This window comes from Leucopleurus acutus, assembly GCF_964270905.1.
Source record: "Leucopleurus acutus genome assembly, chromosome: 12".
Classification (NCBI taxonomy): domain Eukaryota; kingdom Metazoa; phylum Chordata; class Mammalia; order Artiodactyla; family Delphinidae; genus Leucopleurus; species Leucopleurus acutus.
In genome coordinates this window covers 58,046,885-58,071,435 of record NC_139154.1, presented here as the reverse complement: position 1 = coordinate 58,071,435, position 24,551 = coordinate 58,046,885, and the positions used below count along the sequence as shown (strand labels likewise).

At 43.0% G+C, this 24,551-nt stretch overlaps 1 protein-coding gene across 1 annotated transcript in view; it reads right to left on the bottom strand.

The window, feature by feature from the left end:
- GALM (galactose mutarotase) overlaps positions 1-24,551 on the bottom strand; it is a 95,689-nt gene that overhangs the window by 21,807 nt on the left and 49,331 nt on the right. The window contains exons 5-7 of the mRNA XM_082851877.1: positions 21,830-21,984; positions 18,197-18,403; positions 12,295-12,376 (exon numbers count right to left, since the gene is read on the bottom strand). Of these exons, the coding sequence (XP_082708003.1) occupies positions 12,295-12,376; positions 18,197-18,403; positions 21,830-21,984 (444 nt within the window). The remainder of the gene's footprint in view (positions 1-12,294; positions 12,377-18,196; positions 18,404-21,829; positions 21,985-24,551) is intronic.

Genomic DNA, 24,551 nt, shown 5'->3' with positions numbered 1-24,551 from the left:
GTTTTACTCCTTTAGTGTCATTCAAGTATTTTCTTAACTGTAGCCTTATTTCTTTGAGGACAGGACAGGACCTGTGCTATGTATGTGGCTGTGTGTGCTCCACGCTGCCTGGGTGTTCCTATTTTGCTTGACATTGCTTCCCCAGGGCTGCATAGTACCTGGTGCATAGTAGGTACTTGATCTCAGCAGGTGATGGAGCATGGGAGAAGAAACTTGGGGGATACACTTGGACCTGGAGGGGCTAGTCTCCAGAACTGCAGAGCTGAGGGTAACAAACACAACACCATGCTCTGGCTTTCCACTTACAGCAAGGCCCCAGCATGTCTGCCTGTTCCCACACTCCACAGACTGATGACCAGGCCTGGAATCCTGACTGCACAAGGGCTGGTGAGTATTAGAAGACAATTTCATTCATCTGATTAAGCAGAAACAAACTCCGGCCATCCAACCCAGAGTGTTGGCTGCTGTAGCTCCTCTGGGTAGGACCTTGGGGAAGTTGCTCTTTCTGGTGTGCCACCTTCTTCCTCTAGCTAGCCTTCTAGCTCCCTTTAGGGAATTTAATGGTGATGAATTAAAAAAAATAAAATTTATTTTTAAACCACCCTGAAGATTACAAAGAGGGAAATACACTATTGCTAGTCTCAAAAAAGATGACTATCTTGCAAACGATGCAACCGACGAGGGATTAATCTCCAAAATTTACAAACAGCTCATGTGGCTCAATATAAAAAATACAAACAACCCAATCAAAACATGGGCAGAAGACCTAAATAGACATTTCTCCAAAGAAGACAGGGCTAAGAGGCACATGAACAGATGCTCAACATTGCTAATTTATTAGAGAAATGCAAATCAAAACTACAAGGAGGTATCACCTCACACTGGTCGGAATGGCCATCAACAAAAAATCTACAAACAGTAAATGCTGGAGAGGGTGTGGAGAAAAGGGAACCCTTCTACACTGTTGGTGGGAATGTAATTTAGTACAGTCGCTATGGAGAACAGTATGGAGGTTCCTTAAGAAATTAAAAATAGAGTTACCATATGATTTAGCAATCCCACCCCTGGGCATATATCCAGAGAAAAACATGGTTCGAAAGGATACATGCACCCCAATGTTCACTGCAGCACTGTTTACAATAGCCAAGACATGGAAGCAACCTAAATGTCCATCAACAGATGAATGGATAAAGAAGAGGTGGTACATATATACAATGGAATATTACTCAGCCATTAAAAAGAATGAAATAATGCCATTTGCAGCAACGTGGATGGACCTGGAGATTATCATACTAAGTGAAGTCAGACAGAGAAAGACAAATATCATATGATATCGCTTATATGTGGAATCTAAAAAAAATGATACAAACGAACTTATCTACAAAACAGAAACAGACTCACAGATTTAGAGAAAGAACTTGTGCTTACCAGGGGGGAAGAGGGATGGGGAGCGATAGGTTGGGAGTTTGGGATTGACATGTACACACTGATCTATTTAAAATAGGTAACCAACAAGGACCTAGTGTATAGCACAGGGTACACTGCTCAATACTCTGTAATAACCTAAATGGGAAAAGAATTTGAAAAAGAACAGATACATGTATATGTATAACTGAATCACTCTGCTGTACACCTGAAACTAATATAACAGTTAATCAACTATACTCCAATATAACAATTAAAAACCAAAACAAAAGCAAAAAAATATGACTATCTTTATGTATAATAATACATAATGGGGCAACCATAAGTTATCATTACCTCAAAAGGGAAAACAAGACCAGAAAATCCCTCTGTGGACCAAGATGATGTGACCAACTCACACAGAGTTTGACACAGAATTTCAGGGGCTGGGGACTTCCCTGGCAGTCCAGTGGTTAAGACTTTGCCTTCCAGTGCAGGGGTGTGTGTGTTCAATCCCTGGTCGGGAGCTAAGATCCCACATGCCTCCTGGCCAAAAAACCAAAACATAAAACAGAAGCAATATTGTAACAAATTCAGTAAGGACTTTAAAAAAATGGTCCACATCAAAAAAGTCTTAAAAAAAAAAACAGAATTTCAGGGGCTCATGAATCCCTTGAAGTTCTTTCATCATCTTCCTAGACCCTGGTATGGACCCTGGTTAAGAATATCTGGGTTAGAAGTTCCATGTGGTCTTCGAATCATTGTTAGAAACTAACAGGACCTCAGAGTTCAACTAATGTATCCGTCATCTAATGAGATTTTACAGATTAGGTTATGAGGGCCAAAGGTTTTCATGGCTGACTTGAGAGCAAAGATGGTGGGTAGCAGAACTGAGACCTGCATCCAGGTTTGCTGAATTCCAGTTATCACATGGTATTGCTTTAATATACTATGTTTAAAACAAGTGTAAAGAAGAGAGAAGAGTGGAAAAAGACTGACAAGGGGTGGAGGGGGAAAGGAAGGAGTAGTTGTTCATAGCATGTGCAGACTGGCTGCTACTTGGTTTCACTTTTCTGTTTATCATAGATTAGTTTTCTAGCTTCAAGCCAAAGAGACCCGGCCTGAAGCTCCCTTCTAGCTTCCTACTTTGGATCTGTAACTAGTAAGTCCTGATAGAACATCTGAGGTAGACTTAATGTTGAGAAAGATAAGGGAGCCTGGGCACACTCTAAAACGGATTATGTCATTACGAAAACCCCAGAGCAGCAAAGAATCCACTGTTTCCAGGAAGTGGGGGAAACATTTCTAAGGAGAAAGTATGAGTCTTGAGGAGAGTAGGGGTATATGCAGCAAGGAAGGGGTATCGAGTGGTCCCTATGGGTGGGAGGGGGATGCTGAAACAGCGTGAGGTGTGAGTGAGGCACGCTGGGGGATGGGTCTGGGAGGCAGCTGGTGTCTGGCCTGGGAGCCATCTAAAAGTTTTTTTAAACTGTAGAGTATCAAAGTAAGATTTGCATTTTAGTTAGATATCTTTAGTAACCAGATGGAGGATAGATCTAAAGAGATTTTTTTTCCCCTAGTTAGAGAGCTGTTGTCCAGATTCATTTGTTCATTCACTGATTCCCAAATTATGAAGCTTGTAATATAAACCTGGTGCTGATCTAGAGAAAAAAAGACAACCTACACTGGGACAGTGACGATGGAGATGGAGCCATATAATCAATGATACATAATGAAGAGACAGATTCAAGGAATATTAGTTGTTAAAAATCATCAGGAGCTAATGACTAACAATATGGGGATGGGTGCGGGGAGGGACTGAAAGGGAAAGAGGAAGCATATTGACGGATGGTTGAAACAAATTCAGAGGATTTTTAGGGCATACTCTGTATGATACCATAATGATGGATACATGTCATTATACATTTGTCCAAACTCATAGAGTATACCACACCAAGAGTGAACTCTAGGGACTTCCCTGGCGGTCCAGTGGTTAGGACTCTGTGCTTCCACTGCACGGGGTGTGGGTTCAGTCCCTGGTCGGGGACCTAAGATCCTTCAAGCTGCGCAGCACGGCCCCCCCCTCCAAAAAGAGTGAAGCCTAATGAAAATTACGAACTTTGGGTGATAAAACATGTCAATGTTGGGTTTTTTGTTTTTAATAAATTTATTTATTTTATCTATTTATTTTTGGCTGCGTTGCATCTTCGTTGCTGCGCGTGGGCTTTCTCTAGCTGCGGTGAGCGGGGGCTACTGTTGGTTGCGGTGTGTGGGCTTCTCATTGCGGTGGCTTCTCTTATTGCGGAGCACGGGCTCTAGGTGCACGGGCTTCAGTAGTTGTGACATGTGGACTCAGTAGTTGTGGCTCGCGGGCCTAGTTGCCCTGCAGCATGTGGGATCTTCCCAGACCAGGGATCGAACCCATGTTCCCTGCATTGGCAGGCGGATTCTTAACCACTGCGCCACCAGGGAAGCCCCTCAGTGTAGGTTTATCAATTATAACAAATGCACCACGCTGGTGGTGGGTGTTGATGAGGGGGAGGCCGTCATGTGTGGGAATGGGGGTTATGGAAAATCTCTGTACCTTCTGCTCAGTTTTTCTGTGAACCTAAAACTTCTCTAAAAAAAATTAAGTCTTATTACAAAAAATCAGCAGGACCTGACGATGATATTGAGTAGGGTGGGGAGGTGGGATGAAAAGGAAAGAGGAAGCATATTGATGGAGGGTTGAAACTAATATTATATCCACTATTTTAGAATTATATAAAGTCTAAAGGAGTTTTCTGTAAGAAGCTCTGCAAAGATTAAAACACGTAGATCAAAACAGTCTTCATCTGCACCATCTTTGAACTGGGAGACTACTTTGGAATTTGTTATTTCTCCAGGTCAGAGACTTAGACCTGTCCTAGGGAAGTAATTATAAAAGCTACTGAATTGTAGGTTGAACCCAGACAGGTTGAAATAAAATACAAATGTCTTGCTGAGCTTCTCTCCGCAGCCTCGTGGTAAACCTTTCCTACCAGAATTCTAATTTTGTCAAAATGGGGTTGCTTTCATGTAATTTTAGTAGGACCTTTCAAAAATGAAAAGCAGCAAGAACAGCTCTCCACAAGTGAACACAGATGCACTGGGGGACAAAGTGGATTGGGTAAATTTTTATAAAAATAGAAGGTATCTCATCTCAAGGAAGAGAATAAGATGGGATTTTACTAATGTTACTTTAAGAGACAAAAGACCCAATCAAATCATTCATTTTTGCTGTCTTAATTACTTATCTACTACGAGTAAAGAATAGCACAATTAAAATGAAAAAAAAAAACACCTATGTGCTGTAAATGCCTATAAAGACACATGCTTAGTTTTGCACTGTGCTGTATACATCATAACGTTTTGCTGGGCTGGTGGCCCAGATCGCCTCCAAGTCTCACAGTTCTGTAAGGCGAAAGGATGAAATGTAATATTTACAACGCTGGGAATGAATTAATCCCTGGAGAAACAGGGATTTTCTGTTTCTCACCTGCTCACGTTCAGCTGGCTTAGTACCTGAGCAGGGTACCAGGGACTGGTTTCCTCCTGTTGCCACAGGGCAGGACACCAGACTCAGGCCTCGAAGCTAAATATCTGACATGTCAGCACAGAGACCTGGCACTGGAGTGTTCTCTCTCTGTGGACGTCTACCTGTCCTTCCTGGTAAACAGCTTCCAGGAGTTCCACCTCTGGGAAACTACAGGGAGAGCCCTGACAACAACATGGAAAAGACACTCAAGGTGACCTGAAGGTGCCCCAATAACAGATTATGCGCCCATCCTAAGTAGTAGCAAATGCTATGAGGGCTGCACTTTTTTTTAAGTTGAGGAAAACTGCTCAGAAAAACCAAAGCTACGCTAACTGCTGACATGCAAACCCAGTTTTGACAGCTTAGCTGCAACTCTGCTCCTGGTCTACAGGTGAAATGAGCTCTCAGCCTTGCAGAGACCTTCTATTGGTGCAGGAGACAGGTGCCTGTGAGCAAGGACCATAGCTCACATTTGCTGAGGCGTTTCAAATGGGCTTTGGGAAAAGGACAGCCTTTTACCAGAGCCGAGAAAGGGGAAGAATGAAGAAGCCACAGAGTACAGGCTGTTGTCTTCCAGGCTTTCTTGGCAGACAGGGCTGACGACATTTTATATGCTCTCCCCAAAAGTGTCAGGAGGAAGAAAGGCAGGAGTGAAACAGGTGCCCAAGGCTGCTGGGGGTCTGTGGCCCTGCCTTGGGTAGAGGTTTAAATGCAGCTATAGGTTTAAGACGAAGGGATCTCATCATATTGTGCTTGCTTTGGTTCCCTGAAACTCTGTCAAGGTATCCCTTTCCTCTCTATGTAATAATGCCCAGTCAGTAAGCCTGTGATAAACAAAATGGAGGACAGGACTTCACCTCTCCCCCCAGACATACATGGGGAAAAGGTCCCTTTTCACCGAGTACCTCGGCCACAGTATTACAACTACTGTAAGATAAGAGGTGCTACTTTCTCATACAATGGGTTTTCCCATCACCTGAAAAATTATTTGCTGAGGGTCTGTAACCAAGGTAAAAACACCCCCAAAGTTTAGATCTGCATTAGCATTTCCCTTAAGAACTCAGGTCACAGCTTTCATGAAGGGCAAACAAAAAGGAGGTGAAAAACAAATATAAGTATAAATTAACAGCCACAAAAGATGGAGACATGGCCTCTATCTTTGTCTTTCTTTTTTGTTTTTCTCTCTTTTTTTTTTTTTTTTTTTGCGGTACGCGGGCCTCTCCCTGTTATGGCCTCTCCCGTTGCGGAGCACAGGCTCCGGACGCACAGGCTCAGCGGCCATGGCTCACGGGCCCAGCCGCTCCGTGGCATGTGGGATCCTCCCGGACCGGGGCACGAACCCGCGTACCCTGCATCGGCAGGCGGACTCTCAACCACTGCACCACCAGCGAATCCCTGTTTTTCTCTTTTTAAATATAATTTGAACAAACTTGTTTGCTGTTTTCTTTGCAGAAAATAAAAAGCAGAAATAAATTGAGAAGAAGGAGAAATGGGAAGGAAAATAGTGAGAGAAGCTGGGAGGCCACCTGTATAAAAGGTGGCAAAAGAATGAGAACTGACAACTGTCCAAAGCTCTATTTATTTATTTAGTTTCTGGCTCCCTGTTTCTTGGCTATATGGTGATCTTGGCTATCTTTATAGTCAAGAAATTCATTTGGGCTTCCCTGGTGGTGCAGTGATTAAAAATCCGCCTGCCAATGCAGGGGACACGGGTTCGAGCCCTGGTCCGGGAAGATCCCACACGCAGTGGAGCAAATAAGCCCGTGCGCCACAACTACTGAGCCCGCATGCTGCAACTACTGAAGCCTGTGTGCCTAGAGCCTGTGCTCTGCAGCAAGAGAAGCCACCACAATGAGCAGCCTGTGCCCCCTAACAAAGAGTAGCTCCCACTCGCCACAACTAGAGAAAGCCCCCGTGCAGCAACCAAGACCCAACACAACCAAAAACAAATAAAATTAAAAAAAAAAAAAAACCCATTTAATTTTCTTTTTTTCTCTCTTTTCTTCCTTTCCCCCTCCTCCATCTAACCAGGTCTAGTTAAGAGCTTGAGTTTTTTTTTTCTTTGCGGTATGCAGACCTCTCACTGTTGTGGCCTCTCCCGTTGCGGAGCAGAGGCTCCAGACGTGCAGGCTCTGCGGCCATGGCTCACAGGCCCAGCCACTCCACGGCATGTGGGATCTTCCCGGACTGGGGCATGAATCCGTGTCCCCTGCATCGGCAGGCGGACTCTCAACCACTGCGCCACCAGGGAAGCCCAAGAGCTTGAGTTTTAACACCAGACTACCTAGGTTTGAATTCCAGCTTTCTACTGCTCTTTAACTGAGTGGTCCTCAGTAAGTTACTTAAACTCCTTGCGCTACAGTTTCCACATCCGTTAATGATCAGAATCTACCTTATAGGGTTGTGGTGTGGATTATTTATAAAGTATCTCTGAAATACCAGCTATTATTATCATAAACCCTCACCTCATCTCACAGATAAACAGTATCTTCCATTTTCTCAATTCAACACAACCTCAGTCTCTAGATACTGCATATCAATTCCCAGAACCCTTAACAAGTGTGGCTGGTCTAACAGGTTTCTTGCAGCACGTCTCACAGAAGTGGGCTTGGAGTTCAGTCCAGTCCAGTTCTGGCTGAATATCTGGTACACCTGTGAGTCTGCCCTGTGTGGATTGGCCTTGAACTCCAGGCCAGCCTACGGTCATCCAGGGCCACCCCAGGGATTGCAGCCATATCAGAGCCTGGTGCAGATGTGACCTGGCCCCAGCCAACTGCTTATTGGCCCATCCATTTTCTGCCACCAAAAGCATGCCCTGAATGCTTCAGAAGCCCAGCACTTCCCTGGGGACCATCCTGCTGTCTCCTGCACTGCCCATTCTTGTTCATCTCCATAGAAAACACATTTCTCCTCCTCACTGCCTGGCAAAACGCTACTCGCCCTTCCAAGTTTTATTTCATTCTCATCTCCTCTACCTGGGAGCCCCCAGGCAGTGCTTTCCTTCTGTACCAAGTCTCTTAGTTACATCTACATCTCTTAGTTAAGTCTACTTAGTTACATCATTGACATGATCTTCCAGGTCAGTGGATAATATTCTGGCTGATTCCTCCACTGGACTGTCAACTCCTAGCAAGCCCAGATACACTGGGGAGGCATTTCTGAATGACCAAATGACTTTGGACTCATCTCAGTTAAGCCACTTGCTCGTGGGCTTTTGCTCAATGTTAAGAGTCAGATGAAATCTGAGCTCCTAGAGATTTCCTCTCTGCTGAAAGTGGGCCAGACATGTGAATTCTTACATCACTGAAGGGTACAGTAGAAGTTACTGCCCTTTTTGAGGAAGTTACAAAGGAATAATATAATTATTTGTTTCTTAAGCATTTCTGAGAAAGGAGGAAGAAAAAAAACTCTACAATTTCAGTTTGTGTCATTGGGCAAACAGATATAATCTATGAGGGACCAGCTAATGTATGGATATGTAAAAGATAATTACAAATTTTTCATGAGCTCTGAAGTTGTCGCAACTTATTTACTTCTGTAATAGAGTTCTAATGAACTTGAAGGGTGCTGGAGATAGCCGTAAAATGTTACACTAAGAGCCTTGTAGAATCACAGAATATAAGAGTTACAAGTGACCTTGCAGACCAATTATTGGTTCTTAATCATGAGTGCATAATAAAATTTTCACTGGTCCACAGAAAACTGAGATAGATTTGGATAATCAGCTGTCACATTTCTTTAAAAAGTAAGAAAAATTGGGCTTCCCTGGTGGCGCAGTGGTTAAGAATCCCCCTGCCAATGCGGGAGACACAGGTTCGAGCCCTGGTCCGGGAAGATCCCACATGCCGTGGAGCAACTAAGCCCATGCGCCACAACTACTGAGCCTCCGCTCTAGAGCCCGTGAGCCATAACTACTGAGCCCATGTGCCATAACTACTGAAGCCTATACGCCTGGAGCCCAGTGCTCTGCAACAAGACAAGCCACCGCAATGAGAAGCCCCCTCTCGCAGCAACTAGAGAAAGCCCGTGCGCAGCAACAAAGACCCAACGCAGCCAAAAATAAAAGTAAATTAAAAAAAAAAAAGTAAGAAAAATTCAATTTAAAGGGTCATTTTCTATTCTGAGATTAAATTTTCCCCACTTTTATGGTGTTAATATATTCTTTCTTTTATGAAACATGGTGATTATGAATGGTAGTTTCAGCTTTTTTTTTTTTAATGTAGCCTATTTATCTCTGTTCCTTATTATTATCCCAATTGGTTAAATTTTTAAAAATTGAAATATAATATGCATATATTCCCAATTAATTTTAATAGCCCTGTATTTGTAATAGCTTTCTAGCTTGGCAAAATGAAAAGTTGGGCAACCCCAGATAAGTTTCCCAAACGGTTTTTTAAATAAAATTTATGGGTCTGATTTATGAAAATTTATGAACCCTGATTGAGTTCAACCTCCTATTTGCAGAAAAGGAAATAAGCGTCTATAGAGGTTAAATGTTAAAGCATTATACATGCACCCAAGGTCCCCTAGCTAGTCAATAGCAAAGCCAAGACTAGAACCTGGGCTCTTGCCTCGCTGAAAGTCCAGAGATCTCACAGCCAACTCAACTTCACAGGTGTTCAATATTAGTACAGAGTGTAGAATTTGATCCTAAAGCCACTTACAGTGCAGAACTGAGATGAACATGAGTTTTATGCAGTCAATTAGATTGCATGTTAAGCTGTACTTTGCTTTGCCACAATTATCTCTTACAATCATGACAAATAATCTTTACCTGGTATGAGTTATGCATTTTTGTGATTTTCATCTGATCAAAACTCAGCAGGATAGCATAAAATTTTATAAATATACAGAAATAAATATGCCCTTATTTCATCACCTCCATTTATAAGCTACTTAGTTCATTTTCTTCCTTATCAGTCACAAAACAGGAGCTGCCACCATTTTCCCCTTGCAGTTCACATCACATAGTTCTAATGCAATAATTCTGCATCTAGGACAAGATGGGCCAGCTTATTCACGTCCATCTATTGAGCCATGTCAATATCAGAAGATAACACATTACCAAGACAAACATAAAAGCCCTGGAGCCAGAAAAATATTCAACACTGTGACGCCAAAAAATTTTTAATCCATGTATCTTGATTCCTCATTATTATTCTAATTAGTTTTGTAGTCGCCTTGTTTATGGGAGTTTCTAATTCCTGCTGTTAACTGAAGTTGCTGTTCAGTATGCAGGCTCACATTCTTTTTCCCCTTAAGAATTCTGAACTACCAGCCATAAACACAGCCCTATTGCTTTAAAGATGCCGAAATAAAGATGCTCAAACAAAAGCCCTTACCTAAAGTAAGGCAGGTGCCCAGTAAACTTTAGTATCTTACTTGGATCCCTGGGTCTTTCTTTTTTTCCAGTTTTGAAAATTTGAAATAATTTTAGACTTACAAAAATGTTGCAAAAATAATACATCTATGTGTACCCTTCACCCACCTTTCTCTGCCCTTTTTCTGCCTCACGATCCAGTCTAGGATCCCATGTTGCATTTAATTATTGTATCTCCTCAGTCTCCTCTGTGACTGCTCCTCAGTCTTTTTTTGTCCTTCACGATCTTGATATCTTTGAAGAGTACTGGTCAATTATTTTGTACATGATCCCTCAATTGGGTTCATGTCATGGCTTCTCCTGAATGGACTGAGGTTCTGCATTTTTGACAGAAAACCACACAAGTGATGTGCTTTTTTCAGTGCATCATATGAGGGGGGTGTAATGTCAATAGTCTTCTTACTTGTGATATAAACCAAGTAACTAACAAGGATGGTGCCCTTGGCTTCTAATTGCTCATATTCTATCACCTAAGCTCTTTATTGGAGCAGAGGTGACAACTAAGGTACTAGTACCCTTACACAGGGTGGGAACAGAAGGGACAGGTCTTCCTGACCTTTCACACGTAGCTACCACAGCAATGGGCTTCTGGAGGGCTGGCGCCCTAAACAGAAGCCTGAGAGAACAGACCACAGGACATAAGCCATCTCATAAAGGAGCTATGAGATAACACATCCGAGAAGTCAAGTCACTGTCAGACACAGGTAAGAGACCTAGATCAGGCAAGGGCAGCACGAAGGTGGCCCTTCCTCCAGAGGGGGAACTGATACAGAAAGTGTTTGTGTCTTTCTAGACTTCTGTTCTTCCTTCCCTTCATCCTCTACTTTTGTTTACTTTAGTTTTCTTTGATGATGCCTTCTACATTCAGCTGATCTCTGATTTTAACAAAATCCCAATAAGAATATGTATCTACTGCTTTGCGGATAATTATTACAAGTTAATTTCTATAAACTGCCACAAATAACAGCACCCCTGCCGTTCATCTTGTCATCTATCTGTCCCCGGGAGCCAGATGGGGGTACACGTACAATCTAGTACAAAACTATACCCCTCAATCCTGGAGATAACACATGAACCAAGGTTCTTTCTTTCCTTTTTTAAATTGAGATATAATTCACATACCCTTTTAAAGTGCACAATTCATCAATGTTTAGTATATTTACAAGGTTGTGCAACCAGCACCACTGTCTAATTCCAGAATCTTTCACCCCAAACAGAAATCTAGTACCCATTGTCACTCCCCATTCTCCTCTGTCCCCAGCACCTGGCAACTCACTAATCTACTCTCTATCTCTACGGATTTGCCTATTGAACCAAGGTACTTTTGATCCCAAATAATAATGACCAAAATGATCTCAATCCAGTAAACCTAGGAGACACACACACACACATACACATGAATTTGACTCTGCCAACACCTCGCCTTCCCTTTTGGTATGCAGAACTCCTCCTTCCACCCCATCCCCCTAACTGTGTCTCGGAGGTGATGTATCTGTATTTGTCCTCCTCAGCGTACAACCCGTCCAACCCTTTCCTTTTCTGTCAAAAACCATGACATGTTCTATCAGCGTCCTGCATCTGTGAGGTAATGCTTAGGTAAATTTATCTCTGCTAAGATGCTAAGGAGTAACAGATTTACATTTTAATGCAGAACTTCTGGAGTCTATGGCTCAGCTAGGATGACCATCTGACCCAGCTTTTTGGGGTTATCTCAGTTTATGCCTGTTGCCCTGGCAAAATTATTAATAGCATCCCCTTACCCTCTCAAGAGTGTCCTGGTTTGGGTGTTTAAGTAAATGGTCACCCAACCATAATCAAAATAAATGACTAATCATGGTAATTATGGGCATTGTGTCAGGCCAACAAGGGAAATGTATTTAGGGAAATGAAGTTTTAATGTTTCTCACACTGCACCACAGCTCTGCATTCCCATAAGAGGTTTAAATTCACCAACCTGTAGGAATCAGGGTTTCATCCACAGGCAAAAAAGCATCAGCTTCTATAGTGACTTCATGGTCGTATATATTCGGGGAACCCTGGGAGAGAAAAAGTAGAGAAAGAAAAGAAGGTTTAGTGCTCAGTCTTATTTTATATATTTGCTTTATAACTTCTCTTGCAGAAATGTTTTCAAGTATTGACGAAAACTTTAGAAATCCCATTTGACCTATGATGATGATTAATTCGTTCATTTAAGTTAGGTAGATAGGGGCTCAAACATAGCAGCCGATACATTTGGAAGAAATTTTCGTGTGTGACCCCAGCATGCATGTTCTTTTCTGAATGGAATTATGAAAGTGGAAAGTCAGAGAAACAACAGTGGTTTGAAAGCCTTTTGGATTTTGACTTATTAGCAGAGGGTTTTCTTCTACTGTCCTCACATGCCAGGCAAACAAAAGAGCAAGGGTCAGTGACCTGTAACACACAGGTGGACAGCCAAAGCATCACCTCTAGGCTCACTAGGGGTGGGCCATATCACCCCTTCTCTGGCCTAGTTCCCACTCAGAGGACCCACTCCCTCCTCCATGGCAGAAGCCTGGAAGTCAGAACTGGGGTCCCATCTCCCCTGTAAAGATGCAGCCTGACCTCCTGGTGGAGTCAAAGGCTGGTCCCTGAAGCACTGGTCAGTGGTCAGAAAGGCCCGGGGTCTATTTCCTTCAGTATAAAATCGGGCTGATGTCCCTATTCTGTCCAGGGTTCTTGGGGAACAGTTCAGTAAGGATGTGTTGTGTTGCTTACAAACTGGAAAATACACATACATGTTTCTAATAAAAAGGATTACATTTTAATAGCAGTATTTTAAAGCTTCACAGCAAAAGATGTGGAAAGGAAACCAAGTGAGGGCTTTTGCTGAGTGAATGCTCAAAAATAAACGAACGCAGTAGTTTTCAGCTAGGGATGTTTTGCCCCACAGGTGTCTCGAGACATTTTTGTCACGGCTGGGGGTGGTAATGCTACTGGGGAAGCAGTCATGTGAAGAGGCCAGGGATTCTGCCAAACAGCCTACCATGCTCAGGTCAGCCTCCGCACCCCGGCAACAAGGAGTCATCTGGCCCCAAATGTCAACAATGCCAAGGTTGAGAAGCCCTGAGCTCAGCTAAACTGAAGGCTCCGAGGGGTTCCTGAGAAGTGAGCAGAGAGAGGCAGAGTGCTCTGGGTTAACTGAGAACATATTCTACTGTCAGAAGGCCTCAGCCACGAAATCAAATGGAGTCGTCCAGAGGACAAAGGCCAAGATTTCAGAGGCTGTGAGAATCGATGTCTAAACATGACAGAAATTGGTTTATTCACGCTACCAGGAGGCTCTGTTTCTAACGAACTATGATTCTCCTGTACTGTCCCAGCGGTCAAGGGTAGGAGTGGGTGGGAGACAAGGCTGGGGCAGAGGCTTCTGCCCACACTATCTTAGCCACTTGTTTGGTCCCTGATCTGACCTGGGAAGGCAGGTCCAAAATGGGAGTGGCCTGCACCCCCGCCTAGAGCTGTTCCAGCCTAGAGGGGTCTCTCTCCTGTGTGGCTCTCCCTACTGTCCCCTCAGGCCTCAGGCTACTGCCAGTACCAAAGAGGCCCCTGGGACTGAGGGTAGCAGCTGTGAGGGAATGAGAATTTGGGACTCTTTCTTTGGCTCTAATTGTTCAATGCTCAGTTCAAGATTGAGTAGTATTCCATTGTATAAATATATCACAACTTATCTGTTCTCCTATTGATAGATTTTTGGGTTGTTTTGAGTTTTTTTTATTATAATGAATAGAGCTTCTTAGGAATTTCCTTGTTCTGTTTGTTTTTTAGCACTAGGGCAGGAAGAAAATGATTCAGTGTGAAAATCACACACCACTAAATTGAGTCCAAGATGTTGGGAAGAAGCCTGGGAGGAGAAGGAAAGGAACACTGACTAGGCACCCACTCTCTGAATTGCTGGGTCATTAAACAGCAGTAACATTCCTTCAGTAAAGGAAGCACGCTTTTCATTTTATGACTCTTCTGACCTGGAATAATGCAATGTCTACTCTGGTGGAATATTACTGTTGGATTCTTTTCCTTTTCAGGCTGATGAAAACTTGGCAAGGAATGCTGATTCACAAACAGAACTGAGGCCCATCTCTGAGTTCAGTGTTTGCTTTGGTTAACTTTGGCTGCTACTATTTGTAACATTAACCATTTATAAAGCTCACTGTGGCTTGGATGGGGCTTTAGAGACCTTTTTGTGCGCTGCCACTACCACTTCCTTACTTCAGCTCTTATCACCTCTAGCAGGATATAACAGACACTATTGGTTACTACCCAAAAGCTATCTCAACTCCATTATCAGCACCCTCCCTTTCCCCTGGCAGAACACTGACTTGTTGATTTAGCCTATGTGAGGATATATTCAGGGAAAGGAACCCCACCCAGGCCCCAGAGGGCAAACTTTGATTTGTCTAAGCCAACCATTGTAGTCTAATTCCCTTGCTGGTGATTGGGTTAAGCAGAGCGTAAGACATACTTCTGGCCAACAGAACGTGAGGAAAGTCTGCTGAGGAGCTTCTAGAAAAAGTTTTGCTTGTTCTTAAAAATGGAACATTAGAGATATGAAAAAAAGAATAGTTCCTTTTTTTATGTCTGGATGTGACTATATGAAGAGGTGATTCATGGAGCTGTGGCAACCATCTTGTGACCAGGAGGGGATTAGCTGGAAAACAAAAACCATAGCACTGAAGAAGCAGAATGGAACGATGGAGGAATTTGGGTCCTTGATGACATACCTACACAGTCATACCAAAACCTATTGCTTTTCATCTCAAATTGCCCCAGGCCTGCTTTCATAGATCTTTAGATAAAGTTTCAGTTAAAAAAAAAAAGTTCTCCCAGTTTTGTGTTAGATAAGAAAGGAACGGCCAAAAAAAAAAAAACCAACCTGCAACCTACATACCTTTTCCATTCTTTGAAAAACACAGTGCTCTCCTCCCCCTAGGCCTCCAACACTCAAACTTAGAAGTGATGAGTCAAAGTTTGACCCCCAAGTAGGACAAAAATACTGCTTATTAAATTTAAAAAACAAACAAAAAGAAAATATATAAGATGAGCTGACTATTGTAAATATCAAGTTTCGAGCTATTTACCTGGGGAGGGTTTAAGACATACAATAATGCTTTTCCAGGTAGGGCAAGAGATGTTCTGAAAATGCAGGGAGACCCCTTGACCCCAGGCCAGATAACTGCCTACCAACCCTTACCTGATGCTCCAAAAGGCTGGTGGCCCTCACCCACCCCATCCCTGAAGCTAGAGGCTGTGGATGTGAGCTGTACTTACTAAGACAGCACACAGAAGGGAGTTGACCCTGACCGCCCTTCTGTGTGGGGTCTGTGATCTGGGAAACTATTCAGCCTCTGGAAAAAAATTTAGAAATTTTTAGGAGTCACTCCAAGTCCTTGTAGGATTGGAAGGGTAGAAAATTCTGGTCAGGAGGGTCCTCCTCTCACATAAGCAGAAAGAGCCTTAGTGAACATTACATTCCCATTTTGCGTCCTACATTGGAACACATTGGCAGAGTAATACTTCACGCCTAATTTCTTTTTCTATTTCTGAATCTATTCCTTTAGATCACCCCCTTAGTTACAAAAATGTGGAAAATAGTGAAAAATCACCATGATCTATTACCCACATAAAACCATTAATATTTTGTTCTATTTCTGTCAAGTTTCTTTCTGAACTTATTTTAAAAAGTGGGGTCTTCCACCTCCTAGAGAAATGGAAATAAAAACAAAAATAAACAAGTGGAACCTAATGAAACTTAAAAGCTTTTGCACAGCAAAGGAAATCATAAACAAGACCAAAAGACAACCCTCAGAATGGGAGAAAATATTTGCAAATGAAGCAACTGACAAAGGATTAATCTCCAAAATTTACAAGCATCTCATGCAGCTCAATAACAAAAAAACAAACAACCCAACCCAAAAATGGGCAGAAGACCTAAATAGGCATTTCTCCAAAGAAGATATACAGACTGCCAACAAACACATGAAAGAATGCTCAACATCATTAATCATTAGAGAAATGCAAATCAAAACTACAATGAGATATCATCTCACACTGGTCAGAATGGCCATCATCAAAAAATCTAGAAACAATAAATGCTGGAGAGGGTGTGGAGAAAAGGGAACACTCTTGCACTGCTGGTGGGAATGTGAATTGGTACAGGCACTATGGAGAACAGTATGGAGGTTCCTTAAAAAATTACAAATAGAACTACCATATGACCCAGCAATCCCACTACTAGGCGTATACCCTGAGAAAACCAGAATTCAAAAAGAGTCATGTACCAAAATGTTCATTGCAGCTCTATTTACAATAGCCAGGAGATGGAAACAACCTAAGTGTCCATCATCAGATGAATGGATAAAGAAGATGTGGTACATATATACAATGGAATATTATTCAACCATAAAAAGAAACGAAATTGAGTTATTTGTAGTGAGGTGGATGGACCTAGAGTCTGTCATACAGAGTGAAGTAAGTCAGAAAGAGAAAGACAAATACCGTATGCTAACACATATATATGGAATCTAAGAAAAAAAAAATGTCATGAAGAACCTAGGGGTAAGACAGGAATAAAGACACAAACCTACTAGAGAATGGACTTGAGGATATGGGGAGGGGGAGGGGTAAGCTGGGACAAAGCGAGAGAGAGGCATGCACATGTATACACTACCAAACGTAAGGTAGATAGCTAGTGGGAAGCAGCCGCATAGCACAGGGAGATCAGCTTGTTGCTTTGTGACCACCTAGAGCGGTGGGATAGGGAGGGTGGGAGGGAGGGAGATGCAAGAGGGAAGAGATATGGGAACATATGTATACATATAACTGATTCACTTTGTTATAAAGCAGAAACTAACACACCATTGTAAAGCAATTATACTCCAATAAAGATGTAAAAAAAAAAAAGTGGGGTCTTTATGCTCATGATTGCAGAGTCTCTTATGGCTTGTGTGTGCTTATTTTTTGGTTTGTCTTTAAGATCTCAAGAAGGATGGTGGAAGTTCCTGAAGATAAGGAACAAGCAAGTGAAGAACCGTCTTTCTTATTTTCAAATTATGTAAGAACCAATTAACTCATGCTATTTGAAAAGATTCTACAAAAGAAATCAGCATATCATCAACAAAATCCTAAAAAGTGTAAAAATGCAAGATATTACTAGCTGGCTGTGAACATCATTTTGTAGTAGGAAATCATGCCAAAGCGATTCAAGTCTAGTATACAATGATGAGCTTCTTAGATGAAGAGAAAGTCATAGATAGAATCTACAGATTTTAGCTAAGCCTTTTTTTTATTCTGTCTCATGTAATAGCCTCCTCAGCAAGCTAAAATATTATCATTAGGAGGTAGTTTAGAGGGAATTACCTAAGGGGGGCTGTCAGTGTCTCCACACCACTCCTAGGGTGGGCCGTACAGAGGGAGCACACAAACATTGGCAGCATTTATCTAAAGGGGCTGGGCTAAGCACATCTTCAAGGATCCAGTGATGGAAAATGCCTTAATTGGAAGTAATTTTGGTGGGGGGGTGGGGTGAAACTGGAGTGAAACTGGGGAAGCAAATGTAAACACTTGTTACAATTAGATGACAGGGAGTTCTTTAAATAGCTTGTTACCTGTCTGAGCGTGTGGGGCAGCACAATGTACTCATTTCCCTATAACTTCCATTTGTGGACCACCTATTATGAGTCAGATGCTTTGCTGGGCACTTTTCCTCATCCCAGGGTAATTCCATACTGGGTTAGTCTCTCCAGTCACTCCCCCAGGTCATTCCACAAAGCACAATGCAGGAGACAAGAGGGAAGTGGCACTTCACACTACAGCAGGTGATCAAAGGCAAGTTCACCTACCTGGCCTGCCAGGTTGAAGTAAGAATGGTTGGTCAGATTGACCGGAGTGGTCTGACTGGCCTGTGCTCGGTAGTTGATCACGAGCTCCCCGCCATCCAGTGTGTATGTCACCCAGACTTTTAACTCTCCAGGGTAGCCTTCCTCACCATCTGGACTGACCCGTGAGAACTCGACTCCATTTGACAGCACCTGAGGGGTCCACAGGACCTGGAAGAAAGTGTTTTTGAAGCTGTTTAGTCACTCCAATCCCAAGCTAAATGCCACATTTCAATATTTAAAGACAACTTGGAATCTGAAAAATAAAACAAACTAGTGAATATAACAAAACAGAAACAGACTCACAGACACAGAGAACAAAGTAGTGGTTACCAATGGGGTTACCATAGGGGTAGGGGATTAAAGGTACAAACTACTATGTATAAAATAAATAAGCTACAAGGCTATATTGTACAGCGTGGGGAATATAACCAATATTTTATAATAAATTTAAATGGAATGTAATCTTTAAAAATTGTGAATCACTATGTTGTACACCTGAAATGTATATGTAATCTTATATGCCTTATCGAGTGCCCATTATGAGCCTAGGCTCTTTGCTAGAAACTTTGCAGACACTATGTGTCTCAGGGCTGACGTAAAGCAGGTGCCATTATCCTCATTTAAAGATGAGAGGATGGAGGCTCAGAAAGGATAAACTGCTTGTCCCAGGCCACACTGCCAATAAGACAGTGGATTTGAATCAAGCTGTCTGATCCTGAGCCTGCTTCCTTATTCTACACCATCAGAGGACAAGGTAGCCAGAGACCCCCCAGTCCCTTTGGGGGAGCTCTGGGGTCACTAGGAAAGGGGCCCTTTGCAGACATGAGACCTCCATTTGTTGGGTGCTCACCAGCCAGTCACTGACCTGGTGCTTTACATAAACCATTTTATAAGGTAAGGATTTAGTTGAACCAACCGAAATTACCATCTTTATAGATCAAAACAGTTGAGCACTGGCAATTTCACCTGGCTCCAACTAATATTACTACCCCCATTTTATAGATGAGCAAATTGAGTTCAGGGGAGCTAACTTGCCCACTTCCACCTCCCACATTCCAGGGGATGGAGTAGAACCCTGTCATAATTCATGCAATTGTTTAAAGGGAGAAATAACTTGTTTAAAGTCATACATGTAATTAGTGACAGAGCTAGGATTCAAACTTAGCCTGACAGTCTACACTATTCCACATCTTACTTTCAGTCAATGTTTTGTTCCAATCTTCGTTTCCAACAGCAGAGTTGAGGCCAAACACTGTCATTGCAAATAGAGTTGGAAGATAATAACTTCTGTGGGTCACAGGAATGGCCCACGAGCCCAGGCTCTGCCCACCCACTCCTGGCATGGCCTGGATCTCTCTCACTGACACTGCATTCACCAGGAAGAGGAGCCCAGTGGGAACGGAGGTCTCTGCCTTCGCCTACAGTGAAAGCAGCTGGTATTTGAAACAAATTCGCTGACTTTAGTAAAAAATTAATTTTACACCCTAATTATCTCCCGGAAATGTTGCCTGGTATATGTGTGATTAAATAAAGAAAAAGGAATCCCCCAAATGGAAAATTTTAGGAATAAAATATTTGAAATAAAATCGTCTTAACTTGCTACCTAGTTTTTTTCCTTTAGAGAAAGGACACAATGGAAAGATTTTTGTGTAAAGCAATATTATCAGATAAAGTGGAAAGTATAATTCCTATTCACGGGAGGATTTCCCTGACCCTATGGTTTCCAAATTTCCTGAAAATTTCCGCATTTGCATCTCTAGGCCTACTTACACCATTTCTAATCCTGTCAGGTTGTTCAAATTTCATCTTTAAAAAAATGTGTTGGAATAAGTAGAAAAACACATACCTGCAAACCAACAATTATTCAGTAATTGTTGAAACCAAATGCAACTTAAAACAAAGTCCATGTGATACTGCTCATGTTGCTACATGAAAACCTAGTGGCCTAAAACTTTCAGTGGCTCCAAGATTGCATTCCAAGTCTTTCCCCACCCCTCTGTGGGCTGTTGCACAGCCACTCTCCAATATCCACTTATTAAATGACATACTATCTTTTCTTCAAGAACAGTTCAAATCCAACCTCCCCAGTTGCCATTAATTTGTCCATACCCAGTTCCTGTAGCACACCCCTGGCATCTGTGTTATGGGGCTTGTTGCCTGCAACAGTTATGTAAGAATCCCTCACTATACTGGAGTCTCAGGAATCCCCATCCCCCTGGTTCACAGAAGGGGCTCAGCTGACACACTGCATAGAAGGACATGAATACTATCCTTCTGCGTTTGTTCATACAGGGCATGCCCCATTACACACCACCACAGAAAATTCCATGTGGAACAGGAACCATGTGAGCAGGAACAAGCTAGAACAAGGTGCTGAGGCTCCTCCGAAGATCCCTGGCCAAACAGAGCTGGGCCTAACTTCCTCTGGCTGGGGTTTGCCCATGCACCTAGCATATTCCAGAGACCCTCTGCCTTAATATTGCCAGGACAGAGGATACCCTCTGCCTTCACGTCTCCCTGGCGTGAGGAGTTCCATCATGGAGGAAAGGGGAAGTGATGGGGCAGTCCGGCTCTAAACCACAGACAGGAAGCTGGTAGGACAGGGGAAACAGAGAGTGACCAACTTCCTTCAACAGCATGGGTGGCGGTAAGAGGTAGAAAAGAAAACACTGTGATTCTTAACTGCCATACATGTTCCTGTCTTCTCTGGCTTTTTTCTAGGAAGTAACCTGGGTGGTATAATTTAAAGGAAAGCTAACTACCAAAATTACCTCTCTGAAATTAGACTAGTAACAGAATCACTGGGGTTCACCTGCAGGCTCCTACGCAGCTAGGAAACAGGAGGGCAGGCATTCCTACCTCAGGGAGAAGCTGTTTGATCAATTTGTTTTCCTAACCTGGTTTTCCAGGGATTCACTTTAGGGGATGGGAGTTTTAACGTGGAAAGGGGGAACCGGGGAGAATCGAGGTCATTTTGAGGCGTGAGGCACTTCATTGGAAGGGCAGCCTGGATGCAGCGCCACAATGCATAGGGAGGGGGCTCACAGACAGATACATGGGGTGTGTTGGGTTGGGGGCACCCACAGCAGCCGTGGCGGACATCAGCAGTGGTAGTATAGGAATGAGGGCTTTGGGTCAGGCAGCCCAACTTAGGAGCTGTGTGGCCTTTCAGGGCCTCAGATTTCTCATTTGGTGACAGTACAGGGTTCTAGTGAGGGTGGGAGATGATATATGCAAATGCCGTGTGCAAGAAGTGATGGGTATTATTTTCAATCCGCTTTTCTGTTGTGCCTAAGATCAACCAACTCTGATGCCAAAACTGTGAGAAAGGTGCTCCCTGTCTTTCCTAAGGGCTGTCATCCTTTCACTCAGGGCTCTCTTGCCTATTAGAGTCAGATGAGCTAGTGAAGAGTGGCTCCTGGAACACAGCCGGCACATCTGCTCCCCCAAACCATGGGAGCAGCCTCTTTCCTGTATCACCTTACCATGCATTTGCTCTAGGGCCTAGGATTGTGCCTGGCAAACAGAAGGTATGCTTGAAGGTACTCAGTGAAGTGTGCCAGGTGAGGACTCTGTCCGATGCCCCCAACTCACCTTATCAAACCCTCTGACTCCTCCATGCAGGCTGTTGGGCCCATTGTTAGTGGCCAGCTGATACTCCTTCCCGTCCAACGTGAATGTTCCTTTGGCAATTCGGTTGGCCACCCTGCCAACCACTGCTCCAAAGTAGGGCTGCTTTTGGAGGTATCCTGCAAGGGTATGGGATGACAGAGTTTTTTAATAACTTTAAACCAAAGACAAGGCTCACACCGCTGCCCACCACTTCCTTCTGAGGGCAGCTGCAACTTGGGCATATCTGCGTCCGCAGGGAAGCAAGGAAAAATGGTGTTCTTTACACATGACCTTTTCCCTTTCCAAAAGCAATTCATGTTCTTTCCGAACATTTTAAAAGAGCTTTCTAGGGCTTCCCTGGTGGCACAGTGGTTGAGAGTCCGCCTGCCAATGCAGGGGTCACGGGTTCGTGCCCCGGTCCGGGAAGATCCCACATGCCGCGGAGCAGCTGGGCCCGTAAGCCATGGCCGCTGAGCCTGCGCGTCTGGAGCCTGTGCTCCGCAACGGGAGAGGCCACAACAGTGAGAGGCCCGAGTACCGCAAAAACAAACAAACAAACAAAAGAGCTTTCTAAAGCACAAAGAAGAAACTTAAATCATCCTGATCTCAACACTAGAGAGGACTGTTAGTATTCTTATGTATATCTATGTATGTATACCTTTCCATCTTTTAGTATATGTGTGCATATGCTTTTCTTCTTATAAAACTGAGGTCTTCATATATATGCTGCTCTGTAATTTGCTTCTAGGCCAATTTTCTTAACTAAAAATTATATTTTTGTGTAGTCTTGAAAAGAAACTATCTTATGCTTCTTTTTCTTTTTTAAAAATCATACAATTAGTACATGAAAATTTCCTTTAATGAGCATTAAATACCCAAGTATATAGAGTGGCCTTGCTGGAGGAAACACAGGACACCTGTTAAATCTGAATTTCAGATAAACAGTGAATAACTTTTTAGTGTAAGTATGTCCATATTATTAGAATACATGGGACATTCACATAAAACATATTTATTGTTTATCTGAAACTCAAATTTAGGTGGGTGTCCTACATTTTTATTTGTTAAATCTGGCAAGTTTAATAAAGAGTAAAACATGAAAACCATCCTTCATTTCTCAACTCCTCTCCTTCCCACTGATAATCACTGCTAACAATCTGGGATATACACTTCCAATTGCTTGTTTTTGTTTTTTAAATTAGCTACATATAAGCACAAACAAATACTCGAATACACACATATTCTACATAAAGAGACAAACTACACATATTGTTTTGCAACTTTTCATTTATCAAATGTCTTAAGATCATTCCATGTGATTCCATATCGGTCTACCATATCCCTTTTGATGGCTATATGGCATGCTGATGAGCATAAACTGTTGTTGGGCTTTTCTGGGGGGACGGAGGGTGGGGCGGGGACATAAAGAGTAGTGTAGCCAGTGTCCTTGTATGCACAATGGTATGTGTGGGCATATTACAGTAACTTCCTTGTCTTTAAGCTCCTCTATGCTATAATCTTTTAGTTTAGATCATCATGGCAGAGATTAAGGTTTGGAGGTAGTTCATTTTTTTCTATTATTGCTACGATTACTTTCTGCTCTATTTTTCACTCAGTTGTCCTTGGAACTCCATCCCCCCTTCATGTGGTACTCTGTATCCATCACACCTACTGTGGGTCAGAAGAGTATGTGATTCAAGTGCATGAACTCTTTTTACCATGGCTGGAGGGGCTCTCAGGATATGGGCCCTGAACCTACCGGGCCAGTTATAGGTCACACATTCCCATTACTCAACTGGTTGGGCATAAGTGAAACATTAATCACTCTCTTCCAAGTCTCCCCTGGTTCACTTCCTTGCCAATCTGCAGGTCCTCAGGGTCCTGCCCATTGACTCTCACAAGAGCTAACGGTTATTGACCGCTTCCTAAGTCTCAGCCGCTTTCTAAGTGCTCTACATTTAAATCATTTCATCCTCAGAATACTGCTATAAGGTAGGCAGTATATTACTCTCATTTTACAGGCATGGAAATTGACGACAGAAGGTTAAGTAACTTGGCCCAACACACACAGCTAGTTAGTGGCAGAATCGGGGTTTGAACCCAGGCAGTCTGGCTCCTGAGTACATGTTCTTAAGCATCACATTATTTGGAGGGCACAAGGCTTTCTGGTTAATTGACCTTACCACCATCTCTCAGCACAGGCAAGGCTGAGTCTCCACCAGCTTCCACCTCTCTCCCCACCTTCTTCTCTGAAGCTGTAGCTTTAAAACCCCTTACATTGAGTAACAAAAAGGAGTCTCTAGGACTTCCCTGGTGGTCCAGTGGCTAGGACTCCACACTTTTCCTGCTGAGAGTGTGTTCCATCCCTGGTCAGGGAACTAAGATCCCACAAGCCGCGCAGCATGGCCAAAAAAAAAAATAACTAACTAATAATAATAATATGCCTCAATGTTGTTTTCATTTGCATTTCCCTGATGACATATAACTTCATTTGCTAATCGGGAGCTCAAAAATGTGAAGAAAAGCAGAATGTTTGTTCAAAAATTGTTTGGCTCTATCTCTTTTTGACTCCTACATTGATCCATTCAACAAGCGTACGCCAAGCCCCTACTCTCTGCCAGCCCCATGCTTGGCATCAGAGACAAGGACGAATTCAACAGCAAGGTTGCTGCCTCATGGGCTTGCAAGAATTCCCTAGGAAGGG